General features: G+C 41.5%; 1 protein-coding gene across 2 annotated transcripts in view; it reads left to right on the top strand.

The window, feature by feature from the left end:
• The window catches only part of col25a1 (collagen type XXV alpha 1 chain), a 144,405-nt gene that overhangs the window by 93,045 nt on the left and 34,006 nt on the right, over positions 1-17,354 (top strand). For both annotated transcript variants that reach the window (XM_030076970.1, XM_030076969.1), the window contains exons 5-9: positions 1,600-1,626; positions 3,861-3,887; positions 9,057-9,116; positions 10,787-10,903; positions 12,162-12,197. In XM_030076970.1, coding sequence (XP_029932830.1) covers positions 1,600-1,626; positions 3,861-3,887; positions 9,057-9,116; positions 10,787-10,903; positions 12,162-12,197 — 267 coding nt within the window. The remainder of the gene's footprint in view (positions 1-1,599; positions 1,627-3,860; positions 3,888-9,056; positions 9,117-10,786; positions 10,904-12,161; positions 12,198-17,354) is intronic.

The raw sequence follows: 17,354 nt of genomic DNA, 5'->3' as shown, positions 1-17,354 counted from the left end.
AACCACAATCGGAAGCAGTGTTTTCATAATGGTGCATTTTGTGTTTACAAGTGCATTGTGGCTCTTTGTTTGACCAGTCAAGAAAGCAACAGGACCACCTCCTTAGTTTTGTGTGATTACAGAAGTTTATTAAATCTACAGACTTTGTCAGACTATGTCCTCTCTTTGCTGCAGTGGGACCTATCATGCAAACAGTTGCAGTGCAGAACAAACGAACCTCTATGCATAATCCAAACTGATAGTTAAGCACACATCAAAAATGATGCCCGCAGGGGATGGGGCGGCAAAGACTTGGCCAGAACCGACTTCCCTCGGTCCAGTGTGGTGAAACTTGGCCGAGGAGGATGGCTGCAATACCTCTGGAGTACTTTCATTTTAGACTGTGTGCCAGTATACAGCACAGTCTGTGTCTGCAAGCCTGTTCAAGCTTGTTATTCAGGGTCACTGAACTCACACTGTAAAAGCACACAAGTCTTATTCTACTGCTATCAATCCATCCATCAATAAATTACCATCTCTGCTGTTTGCTGTGTATGTCTTTCCATCTCTGGAAGCAGACTTAATTTTATCATTACTAGGCTAAAGGTGTAACCTATTTAGAGTTATTACTGTTGCTATAAAGATCACTGTGCCAGAGACCTTGTTTATTTACTTCGTAATTACCAAAAAACACATATTACATTTTGCTATATGGCACATTTCCTTAATTCTTAATTATTAGTCGGTAGTTACTTTCACAGCGGCTCATCAGCTGAGTGGGTGATCAGTCAGTCACTCTGCCTGCATTGATCTAATAGAGATTTTTCCAAAGACTTTTTCCTGCAAAAGCTCAGCCTCAGAGAAGGAAAAATCCCAATATACAGGGTACTGCGTTTGACTGCGAGCTCATTAGACTCCGGCATGTGGATGCACACCCTATCGTCAAATCCTTTCGTTCACCCATGACCTTTTACAGGGCCCACCCAGGAGCCCTTGCCCGTTGATTGACAGACATTGGAATATACAACAGCCAACTACCTTGCAAAGGCTGTTGTGTAAAAAAAAGCAAAAAGAAAAATAAGTGTTTCCCTTCGTTCGGGGAGCATTGTTGCGATGTTCTTGCCAGTATTTGGTTGGAGATTGCTGGATTTGAGCCTTTGAGTAAACATGGACTTGATTTAGCCCCGTTTTTGGTTTTAATTGTGTGTTTATGTAAGCCTTGCAGTCCATATGGCATCAGATGCGGGTTCCTGACCTGATGGAACTGGAGATTTTCAATCAAATGTTAAAAACATCAATGTCAAAAAAAAAAAAAAAAATCACTGCATTGATTTTATTACAACCCAATTTGTTAGGCTTTTCATTATGCCGCCTTCCTTTAACTTAATGGCACTCAGGCCTTGCCCAGCCACTCCATTTGTTTCCTGTCTTGTATGATTGGTCACACTGGGCCTTTTATAGTACATAACAATCCTAGGCAATCAGTGTCACAGTGTCCAGTCTAATCAAAGCACTGGCATGATTTAGACTAATTGACATGAGGTGTAGTTATTATTATTTAATTCATACTTACAGTTATTAAAATAATGTATTCACAAATGTATTGTTTTCTCTCAACAGGGTCCTCCAGGTCCAAAGGGTGACAAGGTGAATAATTTTATATTTTGCTTGAATTGTTAATGGAAGTGCTTTTTCACAAACTTTACAAAAGTCCATCATCCTTCACATTTTGCACCACATACATTTTTAGGTGTCAAGAACACATATCTTTGCTTTGCTCTGAGCTGATTTGTTCATAAAGGGATTAATTTTGCACGTTGTGCTGTAAGTCGCACTGAAGGCATCCCGAGCTTAAAACTCAAACTCTGAATATTTAAATCCTGCTGTTGTTCACAAATCCACAGCACAGTACATTAATGACTGAACTCCAGATCCCAAGCTGAAGTCCTTAAACGCTTCGCTGAGAATTCCTCCATAAAACAGCAGCGGAGCATGCAAAATAACCGCACTGTCTCTTCATAAGTCTGCAGGACTCGGGGACCAATCTGTGCCCATGCCTTTGCTTTGAAATATGAAATCCATGAGTTCCCTTGATTCATACTGTCAGCGATGTTGCACTGGGTAATCGAAAGCCTGGGAAAACGGGATGTTTCACCGGCCAGCAAATGAAACAAACAGCACATAATCATGTATTGCATGTATGGTATGCACTCAAATTGATATTTTTTATTAAAGTGTCTTGCATCATGGTGCCTAGACCATAAAGGTTTGCAAGACTCGATGTATACTAACTATATATCTATATGTATATTTTGCGATGTATGTATGGCATTTAAAAAGTATGAAATGTACATACTGTTTATGCTTTCTGTATTGTGAACAGAACTACAGATCCCACGACATCTTGGACAATAACCCATTATATTTGAGGGGATTAATGTGCTTTAGAGAGGTATTGTCAGAGAGTTAATCAGGGCTAATGTCAAACAAAGAGAGACAGATGATTGTTGTCACCAACATCAAGCTGCACTCACTGGTAACTGATGATCTCTGGTAATGTGGACGAATGGTTCCCGTTGATCAATATAACAAATGAGAGTTCTAGTCTAGTATTATTTTTAAATTTGTGGGCCGACGGTATTGGCTCCACTGTTGTTAAAGTGCTAGTTGTGGGATAAAGTTAGCAGATCAGAACTTATTTGCAAAGATCACATCAATCATAAATGTGTTTTTTTTTTTGTTGTTTTTTTTTCGTATTTGGTGCCTCTTGAGAAGAAACAGATTGAGATAACTGTCGTGATAACAGTCACACACGACTGAATCTTGACCGTTCGATGCATGTTCTTGCCTCTGGTTGAATCTCTTCATCTGTTTGATGAAATGAGAAACAACTGTGTTACAAACTGCCACCCAAGACGAAGAAAGCACTCGCCCTGAGTTTGCATCATTGCAGCGGTCATTCTCAACTGTTTTCCCATTAAACCGGGATTTGGACCGACAACCCAATGAAAAATTACACATTCCAGAGGAGCTGTTTTATTTGACACTGTTCAGGCGTTACATTTGCTTGTTTGTGCAAAATTCCCAGCCAAGTATGATAAGTTGTTGGGCTCATTTTACCAGTGTGGCTAAACTGGGGAATGAACTGTATCAAAAAAAAAAACTTGCACACATACGTCCCACACTGGACAGATCCAGGTTATAATGCAGAGTGTCCAACTGTTGTTCGTCTTCTTGACTATTTCAAACTGCAGTGTACTTTTGCTTTGCTCTACTCTAATGTAGTAAATTCACACCACACAACTTTTCACCATGCGCTGACTCATCTGTTGGCATACACACACATTTTCACACAAATGCAAATATGAAACCGAACCTCTTTAGAGCTTCTTCTTTGGGAACAGGCTCCGTCCACAGAGAAATATCCCAAAAAGGCAGAGAGCCAGAAATCTTTGGGGCATAAAATTTGGACCTACAATACGACTCGCCCCCCCCGTTCAGCCCCCTCACCAAGCACACCAAACCTCACACCACCAATCTCTCTCTCTCTCTCTCTCTCTCTCTCTCTCTCTCTCTCTCTCTCTCTCTCATACCCTATTCATGTCAGTCTATGTTATCATAAGTGATTTTACTCTCAACCGCAATGAATAGTTGAGGGCTCCCATATTATTTTTCTTCATCAATGTGTTCTGAATTATGCCTCAATGATTTTAGTGTGTGTCTCTGTGTGTGTGTGAGGATATTAATAGTACTATATTGTGTGTTTCACATGTGCACGTGTCTGTGTGTTTATTGAAGGGCATGAGTGCATGCATTGGCGTGTATGCTCAGTGTCTGATAGACCCTTGTACTTCAAGACAAATTCTTTTTGACTCTTGCAGGGCGATCAAGGCGACCAGGGACCGCGGGTATGTGGTTTACTCCGACTTCTTGTCCTCTCATGATTGGCCGAGTGTGACTTTGTGTTGCTGTGTCTGTCTCCCCAGCAGAATTGTGGGTAAAAGGTTTGAGATGCATGAGATTCCTGGGATAGTGTTCTTCTCGCCTGGCCAAACACAACAAGCATTTCAGCACTGCTTATTTCTAAATCAAGATTGGGCAGACATAAGTGCAGATAGAGGGTGGTACACTTATGAGATGCAAAGTTATTCTTTTCTTCACCTCCCGGTGCTTGCTCTTCCTCAAATTGTCCATGAATACATCCTCCTGCACAGCAGCAGCACTGATACAGAAAATATATCTGCAGAGTCTCAGATGTAATCAAAAGCCAACTCTCTGTCTGTATAATTACTCATGATTCACTTCAGTCCTCGACGTGACACGGCGTATTTGGAGCCTCAATCATTTCCAGCTCTATAGTTTGACATTTTGATAAAAGTATGCCCTCTAAATGATGATAATGTGAGCGCGTTTCTGTGCTTGACAAACTCTGAAATGAATGACTCTGTCAGTGCCGGCACCTAGCAGTGTGAGCGCCTGTTATGCAGCCCTCATTTTTCTCAGCTAAAGGCTAAAAAATGAGCTCTCTTCCAAAACAGACTCCGACTGCACGCGTTTGTTTAAACTCGATTGCATTAACCCCAGTCATGCACGTGGACACCCACCCACCCACAAACACACACACACACACACACACACACACACACACACACACACACACACACACACAAACACACGCGCGTCTCATTTTCTCTGCATTTGTTGTCATCATCAAGGATAAATTGTAAGGGGTCACAGCCACTTTCAGTGCCTGTAATTGAGTTCCCCAAGGCCAGAGGGCACACAGAGGTCAGATCACAAAGACAAAACAAGACAACAGAGAAGTTTGTGTTGTCATCAGACCACCAGCCGTCCCCCTCGCTCGTATCTGATCCCGATTCTGTCCTGGCGCCTAACCAGACCTTTGTAGTTTGCTGCTTAACTTTCTCAACTCACCTCCGAGCCAGTTGTGTACGTCAGAGCACCGCGTTATTTGTGGAGCACAAGGCCATACACTCGACTTTCCCCAGTGAAATTTGATTTGTGGTCTCGGTGTGAGAGGATACACGTTTAAAATTACACACAAGTAATCCTGCAAATGACAGGCGAGTTTACGGAGACTGCGGATCTCCTGATAGCTTCATCCTTTCATTGGTAGCCTAAGATAGATAAACACAGCCACAAAGATTTTGATCTGCTGGCTAGCCCTGGTTAATTTTTGGATAATATAAAAACCAGTGAACAGCCTTCGCAAATGAAAAAGAGGGCGAAAGGAAATCTTTGCTGACTTAACTGAACCAACTGAAGTGAACAATCCCTGTTTAGGTAGAATTTCTTGGTTTTGGCCTATAATTTGTACCCCTTTAACCCAGGAAATGGAGTCATCTGTCTGAATCTATTAAACAATTTATACTTTAGGAACACCTGTGGAGTTGACAGATACATAATAGGGACCAGCCAGGTCGTATTTATCTTCCAGAATAAATAAATAAATTGTCCAGTTCAACATACAATTTCATTAACTTCCAGTTACAGAAAACCTGTCCCCTATCAGGTACAATTTGACACGCACACAAACACAGACACACACATACACACACACCCCTACTGTAGGGGCATGGAACCAGTCTAGGTCACCACCAAATCACATTACCTTCTCAGGATGACATATTGACTTTGCACATTAGATTAGTAGCTAAATGTAGTGGAACAGTATTACCAAGATTTTCTTAATGAATGAAGGCACAATAGGACCAGTGCCTTGACCTTGACTCTCTATGGCTGGAGCTCGTTTCACACGCAGTATTGACTTTGTGCAGGGAGTCAATTAAAGCCATGTGAAGGTCCACACACACACACATTAAAAAAATCTGCCTATCTTACTGTGGAATTGAGGCAAATAACCTTTCTGATTCAAAATGATGTTGCAAAAGATCATGATAGATGTTTGTATTTGTAGTTTTACTCAGTGTCATCTGGAAGACATACTGTGTGTGTGTGTGTGTGTGTGTGTGTGTGTGTTTGTGGGTCAGATGGGTCAAGTCAGAATCACTCAGACTATCTAACCACAGTTAATGTGAGAAGTGCCACATGGCCAGCAGAGTTTCCTTGCAGACGACCGCTTCCGTTGTCTGTACCACACATGTCAGGGTCACCCATTTGTCGGCCTGAAAGGTCGGAGGCAGGTTCAAAAGGTCAAAGGTTAAGCAAGCACCAAATAATAAATTGACCAGTTTTGGCAAACAAATATGTGGCCACCTCTCAAGCTCCTGTGCTGGGGTATAATTAACTGGAGATACCTGTTATGCCCATCACTGAGGATGGTGTGTGGTCTTTTTTTTTAAGGAATTTTGCAAGCGACAGCTGTCAGACACAGGTTGGTGAATTCCTCTGTGTGACAGTTCACTAAAAGGAACATGGCTAAGACTGAGAAAAAAGTCTGACCAGGTTCAGAGCCTTTGCTATTCTTCCCCAGAGGATTTACAGATGTTGGGCTCCAACCAATTTGCAATCTTCTTCAAAATAGAGAGGCCATTATGTAATTTCCAGCATTTGAATTGTAAGTTATGAACAAAGAAGTGTTTTACATTGTGCTCTTCGCCTGAGAAATCAGAAGCCTCAAAATGAATTTCATTTGAAATCAATTTGATGATGTAGCAGAAAGATGCCAAGTCTGAGGGCTCAAATGAATGTATCATTCCCCTCTTAAACACATTAAAGCCATCTGGACACAGAACGGATAATCCACTCCACATATAGGAACATATGAAAAAAATGGCACAGCCTGTAGCTGGTTGAGATGTTTTGTGTGTTTGGTGTGGTTGTAGGGATACTGGTTCTGGCGAATATCCTACAGCGGCTGTTTCTGATTGTCCCCATATCAAGCTTTTTTGTTTACTACAGTTGCAATCATTTTGCTGCAGGCAAATAAACAGCAATAGGATTCCTCACCAAATAACTAACATCCGTTTTGGAGGGGGGAAACAAAACAAAGCAATCTGTGAAAGGTTAGGATTCTTTGTCAACCACCGTGTCATTATCAATCTCATTGATAGACATCACTGCAGACACTATGTGGCGTAAGTGCCAACCCACACCTATTCAACGGTGTGTGTGTTTCCTCTCCTGTCTCTTCCCTGAGGAGAGATGATAGTCCGCTTGTTTATGCCAGATAAGCACACTTTTTTCCACCGTTCTAATACACATTGGCAGTGTCAGTGAGGTTGATGTAGCTAAACTGTGGCCGAACCAACAGTGTATAACAAGACCTTACACACACTGCTGGCATGTCATAAAAAGTGGGGGGATTAATTCCTAAGCTCTACTGTCTCCCACAGCAAATGTATCAAACAGATCATAAAAGCAAACAGGCTCAAACCCAGAAAGCTGGCACAGTGCTAGCCTGCATGTTAGGACTGCGCCACACTACATTTTCATGCCTAGACTCTTTGTGTTGCCTGTTCCCCCCCTTACACTAATCCAGCACTTGTTTTCCCTTTCTGTCTTCAAGATGTTTGAGGTTGTAAATAACTCGATGGGAAATATCTGCGAGTCAATCCCAGTTACACAGCGCAGCTATTGTCCGCAGCGCAAGAGTATCCATTGCTCTTTTATGCTGCAGGGTTGAATTAAGTGAGCCTGCCTTGAAACCCATATTCTTAATGAGCCATGCTTTTTGAATTATTTCTGGAAATCCAGAGGGATGGCACCGTGTACATGTTTGGATAGGCAGATTTTATCTGGAGCTCGAATACAAAAGTAAGGGCGGTCTCCTACTGAGAATGTTTTGTGCGATCAGGGTAGTCTTTGTGAAATAATTGCATTAGTTCAGTCAGGTTTGAGTATACACACTGAGAAGGAAGTGAACCAGAGTAAGAAGAATTGGCTGTGATGGACTTTTCCCAAAATAAACAAAAGAAATTACAGTGTTTCACAATATGATGATTGATATGACGCCGTATGATCTTTGAACCTCATTCTATACACGGAGCATTATCGTTCAAAACACATTAAAGATTCATATTTCATTGGACATGTGTATGAAATTGTGATTGACTGTGTAAGACTCTCCACTGTCAGAAACCTTGTTTGGCAGACGTGCAAGATGCCTCAGATATAGCACATGGAAACTGGAAAAAAATACTGAAATCTATTCATATTGTCCAAGGATGGACAATAGCCCAAAAGAGTGACTGATGATGGTCGGTGAGAATTACTGGAATACATTTATTTGAGCAAAACATGCAAATCACCGCCTGGGACTGAATATATGACAGTATTCCTGGCTTCAAACTAATGTTGGTGTTCAACTATAAACTATTGTCTTTTCTTAACAAGCAAGGCATAATGTTTTTCCCCTTTGTTCACTTTTCATGAGAAGATCACATCTATCATGAAGATTTTAGACAGGGACATGGGAAACGATTTGATTGAATTTCCAGTCAATGTCTAAATTTTATTATGCTCAAAACTCTATGAGCATGACTGTTTCTTAGTTTACCAGCGTATCATAGCTCAAAGTCTCCTGTAAAGCAATCATCTCAACAAGGACTCTGTCGTGTCTCACATCATATGAGAGGAAACAGCCGAAAACATCTATTTAACCATCTATGACATTGCAGCATACCCTACAATGATGGAAGTGATTGGAATGAATTAAATGTTTAAATAAAATGGTATTGTTTTGTATGCGTGGAAATTTAAGGAAGTTTTTTTGCATCAAAGAAATTTTTGCGAATTAGTTTGGGTCTGAATTGAATTGTCTTTGGCCTGAGTCAGAGAACCCTCAGAACAAATTACTTCTCAGTTAAATTTGATGTTGGCTTTTGACAATTCCATGAAATTCTATTACATTTCACTCTCAGAACCGTTTCCTGCACCCAGTGGTTTACAACCAATAATTCAAAACTTTAAAGTCTAATTTCTAGCAAGTATTTGTTTGTGCACCAATATAAAACCTCAGCTTAGGCCATTTACTGGTGAGTTTGAGTAATTGGTAGTAGGATGCTTGACTTCTTCCTCCTTTAATTGTTTGTGTTTACCTAATTTTTTGAATGTGATGCGTGTGTTGTGCCATGTTCTGCTGTTTGTCCCTATAGGGATTGCCTGGTCTCCCTACGCTGGCTGCTTTGCACAGCAATCAGATCCTGACTGTCAAGGTTTGTCGGTGGTGGTGCGGCCTGGCTGCTCGGTCCGACCCCTAAGCTGCACACACTGGGAGCGAATGAATCACTGTCAGGTTATTTTCTCAAGGCCCGATGAGAGAGTAGGCACAGGCATAACCCCAATCTAATTAATCATGGCCTGTCAATCATTATCCTCTTCCCCTCTGCTACCACCAGTCTCTCACTCAAGAGATTTCTGTTCCATAAGAGATGCCAAGACTCCCATTGAATGCAAAGGTAGCTAATGCGTAGCTGACTAGAACCAGAGTCAACATACTCAAACCAAGACATGGTCTGGCTCGTGTCCACTGATGCTAAAGTGAATGAAGGAACTCCAGTAAGATCACTAAATGATCAACCGGAGTGGCAAAATGTTATTTATTTTTTTTTTTTAAAGCGCATACCCATGGTTCACCACAAATCCTTCAATCCACCAATTCTAACTTCAAGATTGGTTCAGAGGTGGATAATACCACTAAATACCAATGGACACTAGCAGGGAGTAATTCATGTCTTTACTCGAACAGCGTTAGGAAATTGACATCACCTCACAAGGTCGGCCACGCTGGCTTCAGTGTGTGCAGCTCCTGGGGTCTGACTTAGCACTAAGCACTGTGATGATGATGACAGCGCTTTCACAGAGTAGGAGAACGTGCCATTTTTCCTGGGACTGTGATCCCACTGTGATGCCCTCGCACCCCCGAGGTGGTAATTATGGCCTCTGGTTGCCCAAAAACCACGTCCACACTTCCGAAGCAAACCACCTCTGTGGTGGGAAAGTGTGGATTTCCCGTCCCTATCTGTGAAGGCGCTGGACTGGGTTTCATGGGCACAAGCCTCTCTAACAGAATCCGTTTCTTTTTGCCTTTGCCTTCCTCCTTCCTCTGCTTCTGGGACCTCATCCTTCTCCAACCTTCTCTCACCTCTGACCTCCGACCTCTTGACCTCACACACCTGCTCAGATGGTCTTCCCTAAGATAAATCATGGCTTTCTTTCTGCTGACCAGCAGCTCATAAAGCGACGGCTCATTAAGGTAGTGGCTGTGTCCTCACTCCTCTCTCTCTCCACCGAATGACTTCTCCCCGGCCATTCCGCAGTTTGCATGCAAGCCTGTAGACAGACCTGTCATGAGCACTCAATATTCATTCTGTTATTGTAGAGACAATTATGGAAACTTATTTTTGAAAACATTGTTTTTATTATGTTAAAATGAATTTCACCATGGCACCACTTGAAGCATTTTGCCATGCAGGTTAAATTGCTGAATATTTTCTTAGAACTCAATGGACCACACATCTACAGTATACTGATGCCCTCATTGTTGTAGCTCTACATTGACAAATGTGGCTAAAAACTTTTAGCCAGTGTAAGAATAAACATCATTAATTCCATTTGGGAATGCATGAGTGCAGCATAACAGATAGTTTCAAGCCAAGTATCAGAAAAATTGCAGCATCATTTTTGTTGTTGTATGTTTAACTTCAGCTGTAGGACACTAAAATGCAAACTCTCCTCCATGTCATAAATGGTGGGTGCCCACACCCAACCACTTCATCATTTCACTGCTCTCTCCATTATCGTTACACTGAGCAGGGTCTCCAGTCTCTGTGGAGCCCACAGTATCTCCATATAATGATGTTAAATTGTCTTATTTGCTGCGCAGGGTGATCAGGGCCAAGCAGGACCACCAGGGCCGCCTGGGCCACCAGGTCCTCCTGGCCCACGGGGGCCTCCTGGGGACACTGGCAAAGATGGGCCAAGAGGTGTGCAAGGTCTACCAGTGAGTACTGACCTTCAACCCACATTGCAACCAGATTGTTATTAAAAACCACACAGGATTTTAAACTCAGGATTTGTCCTTTGAAATAAATGTATCTTCAGTTATCACAAGTACAGCTAAAGTGAAATGTATTTGAATAGGTATTTTTTTATGTTTTGCCAACATGACTTTGATTCAGTAACAGTAGGGTGTATCTCGTCCCTGTTTAGATCAGTGAAAACCTTTTTAATGACCTCAACACAAGTTATGTTGCAACTCACTGCCTTAATATCTTCGGCTAAAAACTCAAATATGCTCCCAAGAACATGCCTCTCTGTATGGATTTATGTTTACTTGGTTGCTTTCCATTATAACGTAACATTTTCCATGTCTTTAAGGCTGTCACTGGCATCACACTAATTTATGTGCACTCTGCCTGTGAGAGAAAACGCAAGTAGGAACATAAAGACCTGTCAATTATTTTCTACCATAAAACCTTCCCAAGGCTCCAGCTGATCTTTGTTCTTTTGGCGGAGTTTGCTCTGGGAGTGCAAAAATATTAAGTGTTGTTTATCTGTTTCCTTCCAAGGTTTTGATGATTATTGTTTTCAACTCTTCCAGTTGCTCATTTCAGCAGTTGAAACAAGGTTGTAATGGTTGTAGCATTTTTTTTCCCCTCAAGAAGTTAAACTTTTCTTGCTGGAGCACTGTTTTTCTCTCATGATTTATTTCTGTCTCCATGAATCACTCTGAGGGAGTTCGGCAGACATTGTCTTGTGAATGTCACAAAGAGGCAAAGAATGAAACAATGTTCATGCATGGTTTTTGGCCTAGAAATTTGGACATGGCATATTGTGCGTGAGTCTTTTCCACCCTGAGAAATGCAGAAACATCCAACATCCGACCAAAAAGAAAGACTATAATTCGATTGTTGGACAGAGGCATTGAGGTAGGCAGGTGGCACGGCTCGATAAACACCTCTAAGCCTTTAAGTGTATGAGCAGAACAATGCACAGCTGTGCTTGGCAGTCTAGAGCTAATGCACAACAGCGGCTGTTAAAACACTAAAAGGGCTGAAGAATACAATCAGAATGTGGAAAACACTTGTTTTACTTTGAATATTGTTATCGATCATTTTCAAACTTCACCACCTACACAGTGTCAAGAGTCTCTGACATACTTTGCAAGGATCTTTCCTCTAGACCCAGCAGTGTTCCAGGTTTTCAGAGATTTTCCCCAGTTGCTGCTCCATTAATTGGGTATTTTGTATTTCCCATAGGGTGATCCAGGGACCCCTGGAGAAACGGGACCTATGGTAAGCACGTACCTTTTTGAAATCGCATTTTGCTTGCGATGTGTAGCTGAACTGGATTGCCAAGTTGATTTGGCCTAACTCAGTTGTTTGAAATGTTGGCTGTTGAGTGGAAACAGTGAGTTTCAACTCATGCTTAAAGTGCAGTATTTAATTTTGCCCCAGTTTCATGACAAATGAATATCCTACCAACTGCATATGCAGAATGAATTCACTACAACATTACATTTGCCATATAAAGGAAGGGTGTTTTGTAATATTAATTTTCAAATAATAATGGCCACAAGTGTCATATGTAGACATTTTTTTCTGTCAAAATAAAATGACACCGATTACATGTTGTGTTGTTTAGCATCATTGAGGTGCTGCTTGGATTACTGTGAGAGAGTTACTCTGTCACATGCTGTAATTTGGTGAAATGTTGCCTTGTCACGTCTGTTATCCTGGAGATATTTATGTAATTTGCAAACCAACCAGCTGTGACATAATCTTAAATAGACTACGCCTATTTCAATTCCACTTTGTGAAAGAATCTATCAGTTTAATGTCTTGTAATAATGAATCACACACGCAGTCACTCAGGGATGCTGCCAATCACTAAGTCTTATGGTAATCACATATGCATGTTACTCTTTATTTTACATTTAGTTTAATGAGATATTCAAAAGTTAGTTTATTGTTAGTATGGAGAACGCTAATGGCACATTTTATGACACTCTGTGAAAATGTTTATTTTCACACACAAAACACATTATAGGAGCCAGCTGGTCCAATTAGCAGCAACTGGATACTGCTTTTGGTGATTAACAAATAAGCCATTTGATTCCATTTTCCTCATAAAACTGCCTGAAATAGGTCATGCCAAATGTTTCCTCTGATGCCAAGAAAGCAAGGACGGGAAACAGGACATAGAAAAACACTTGATGATGTCAGTTTTCACAAGTTCATGGGGGAGGCAGGGAAGCTGACAGAAGAGGTGCTATCAAGGGCTTTCATCTCTGATTCCTTCTTCACTGATTTTTTTTTTTTTTTTTTCTCTTGGTGTGGAAAAAGTGGGTGGATTGGAAAGAATTGCACAGGGAAAATACAGGATGATGGGCCTTAGGTTGAGAGAGGGAGTAGTTGTGAGTTGAAGTTGCTAATCATTTTGAAATCCTTTAACGTTTTGCCCCCTTGTCAAACTGACATCCTCTCGCTCTCTTTAAAGATTTCGGCTTTTGTAGACTTTCACTGGCGGATTTGCCCGTTATTTCACCATTTTACAAATTCTCACGGCTCTATTGAAGTTAACAGAGCCTTGTCTTGAGATCCATAGTGCGTCTGTGAATGTAACATTAGCAGTAAATTGCACATTTGTCCCAGGTGCACTCTCAAACATCTCCAGTGCTTACACAACAGGTCATGAGAGCAGCTGGTGTATTTCTCCCAGAGATGAATGGTGAATCCCATTCAAAACGAGTTCACAGCACTTCTGCGCAGAGCTTTGAATGAAAAATATACGCCGCTCCTTGCAATTTGTGAAATAAGGCATACTATTTCACTAGTGTATACACGCTGTGACACTAATGTACTTTTAACAAGGAATAATGTCATCATTTGGAAATCCATCCACCTTTAAAGCAGCGTGAGATGAGCATACACACGTCCCAATGGTCGTAAAAAAATGTGGCGTGACCGCTCAAACTCACTGAGGTTGCCTTGCGCAGGTTGTCAGATGTCTCAAATTTCGGATACAGCTTCTGTTTTCTCCAGCCAGCAGCGGTTCATCTTGGTACACCTCTATATACGCCTCAGACTTGCAGAGGAAAAGTTTCAAAGATATTGTTAAGATAATGGATTTTTACGGTAATGTTTATATAATTTCACGTCAGTCAGGTAATGATAATTTGAGCTGTTGTATTTCTGGAGAGGGAATAGAAAAATACGTCTTGGTCCGGAGACAAAACCCCAGCCCACGCCCTTCATTGGCCGTTGAGAATCAGTTTGAATTAGATGGACGTAAGCAACGAGACAGATAGGCTCCACTTTGTGCAGCAAGCTGAAAGGATGATCTTTGATCCGCATTCTCTGATCTGCACAAGCGTGTGTGAGGTAGGGATTTTGAGATCAGTTCCGAACCAGCTTTTTGCTTCTTTTCAGGGCACTCCAGGAGCCAGTGCCCACTTGACACAGCTCAGTGTTTTTGATGTAGATGCTATTGTTAAAGAGGCAGAAGTGGATTCCAGAGTTTTCCAGCAGCCTTCCAGGACATATGGAGCTGGTTAGAAGGATTAAGCTCTTGCGGAGCAAAAGGGAGGAGGGGGAGGTGGGAAGGAGAAGGAGAAGAAGAAAAAGGAAATATTTTCAGGACTCAATTCAAAATCATCAGTGCCATAAGGTCTCTCTGGGGTAAATTAAGGGGGTCCTCGGCTCTCTAAAGGTGGCTTGCAGCCTCGCACACAGTTTTCATTTGGGACTTGATTTCGCTTCAAAAAAAGCTAAATATGGAAAACCAGTGGGATATTGTATGCGGTATTCCATCCATAACTGAAACAAAGTCTTCCATCTGCTTCTTGGTGTTATTTCCAGTCATGCTCAAGGAAAAGTTAGCAGCTGCACTATATCCTACTCACTCCAAAGTTACCCGCAATGCAGCAGTGACTCACCTTAAACATTTGTTTAAATGCACTTCAGGGATGCACTTAGAGATCTTACTTTTATAATATGCCTCTATAATGAGGACATACTTTTAATATTTTGGTGTCCTTGACATTGTAGGTTTTCTTTCATGCCAAGCCAAACATGAGGAGCAAAGATGTGCATAAATGGCTAAAGACATGCTTGGTAGACTCCAAAGACCTATGTTCCCATTGTGGTGACTGTTGACATCAATAAGCAAACCCATTTTTTCTTCTTTTTTTTTTTTTTTTTTAAACGTAGATCCAGTCTGCTTGTTTTCTGTGTTCGTAAAGCTGGAAGTATCCTGACTGAAAGTAAACAAGAGCATGATATTGCAAAGCTATTTCAAAGGCCCTTCAAGGGAAAAATGATCTGTTTGAGGAAAAGGCTCTTAACCTGCACTCCAAAGCCCCAAAATGTGAGCTTTCTATGCTTTGATCAACCCAGTTTTTTTCCCCCTGTAAGCAGCAAACAAGGCCTGCACATTTGGGGAAGTTTTTCAAGTTCTTCAAGTGGGGAAGGCTCAAGTGCAGACTAAGTGAGGGAATTGACCTGGTAATTTCCTCATTGTTTGTCATTTCCGAGTCATGAATAACAGTGCCAGACATTGAGGGCTTTGTGTGCTGTGCCTGGATGCTCTACCTACGTGGGCATCTGGTTGATATTGTGCATTTGCAGATTCCTTTCCGTTCTGAATGTCAAATGAGGCATTTTAGGTGCTCTATGCTTGGCACGCACTACAACGCAGTACCATGATGAATACTCTCAGTATCATGATGAATACTTTCAGTATCATGATGAATACTTTCAGCTGAGGCAATTAAACTTTTTATTAAAGATCCCTGGAATATCCTCGACATTATATTTTAGCGAATGTCAAGAGCCAAAGCCAGGAACAAAAGAGCAATAGCCAGACTTCACAGGAACCCTTGACTTTCTGAAAACTTTCCTTGTCAGTCAGTAGCTCCTGAGTGCTCTCAGATGTAGCCAAGCTAATTAGCGCTTAGGCAAGTGGCATATGCTCTCACATACCAAGTGGATCATAAAGATGTTTACCCAGCCCTATTGAGGATTGCGAACAAAGGCTTTTAGAGACAAGCTGAGGAAAAGCTTTTTTTTGGGGGGAGGGGTTGTTTGGTTGGCTGGGAGAAAGAAAGTTGTTCGCTGAGGTTTCTCTAATAACTGCAGAAGGTATGCACTATAAATTTTTTGCAACTGTGTGGGCCATTACTGTAAATGTGAGAACTTGTTGCTGCTCTGACTTTAACAGGCTTGTTTCTTTTAACTTTGCGAACACACACTATACACATTGTCATCTGGAGCTTCAGAGCAGGAACACTGTAGCTGTAGGTTGAGGCTGAACCGTTTTGTCAAAAGATAAACTAAATAAGATTATATACGAACAAGGAAAAAAAAAAAAAAAAATCCCCTCCCTCACTGGTGCTTGGCATAGATAAAACTGAAGATAGACAAAAGTAGGCCACCACAAAGCAGGACTGCTTCACAAAAATGTGCACATGCAGTCAAACTTTTCAACCTGAATAGGTCTTCATCAGCTACTTTTGAGTACTATACAGGCATGCTGGCCTTGTACACCCATCAGGAAACCAAATCTGAGGCTTTGCCCATAATACTGTATCGACATAAATATGACTAGGCAGAAGGGTTGTTGATGAGGGCTCGTGGGGCATAAGGTCTGTCTGGCTGTGTCCCAACGTAGAGTGATGAGCCAAATGGCACCATCTAGATCCTGAGCCGACAGCGAGAAAAATGTTGGCCAACAAGAAGTGTCATAACAGCCGAGCATGAAGGTGTTGATGAACTGCTGTGGTCCCGCAGTACTTTAGTAGAGTCTGGTCTGGCCAGCATGGAGGGAGTTCACTCTAGAAAAGAGAAACTTGTTCAGTGGAGGGATTTTCTCCTTTTGGTCATCAACGTCTCCTTCTATTTTTCAGCAAGTTATCGTCTACGAACTGATGGAGAAACATGGGCTGCAGTCGAATAGCCTTTTTTGCTTTGGAAGGTTCCTAACTGAGTGAAATGACCCGGAAGTGTCTCAGTGGCAGCCATGATTAAAGCTGGTCCAGTTCTCTAAATGTTAAAGGAAGATGCTCCAGTGCTTCCTTGCCTGTCTCCTTTAGCACAGGATAAACTAGGCATCCTTCACGAAAACAAGGTGTCTACTGAGTTTTCTGGTGGCCCTTATGGCTTATAATCATCATAACCAGAATATTAACCATAACACAGAAGTATATCTTTTAAGAAAACGGATATGAGACGTTTTTGGCCAGATGATGTTTTCAATTCAACATTTTTGAAATTTGAGAACGATTATATGTACAGTGGTAGATTTCATGGTCATACATGTTATACCTATCTTTCAGGAATCTAACATTGATTATCATTCAATCATGGTAATTTGGATTCATGTTGATAAATATGAGAGGACAGGGGGGTGAGCATGAGCAACCGTTCTTAGTGTGGCAGGCATTTGGTTTAAGT

This window comes from Myripristis murdjan, chromosome 18, assembly GCF_902150065.1.
Source record: "Myripristis murdjan chromosome 18, fMyrMur1.1, whole genome shotgun sequence".
In the NCBI taxonomy this organism is placed as follows: domain Eukaryota; kingdom Metazoa; phylum Chordata; class Actinopteri; order Holocentriformes; family Holocentridae; genus Myripristis; species Myripristis murdjan.
This window is presented reverse-complemented; position numbering and strand designations above follow the sequence as displayed.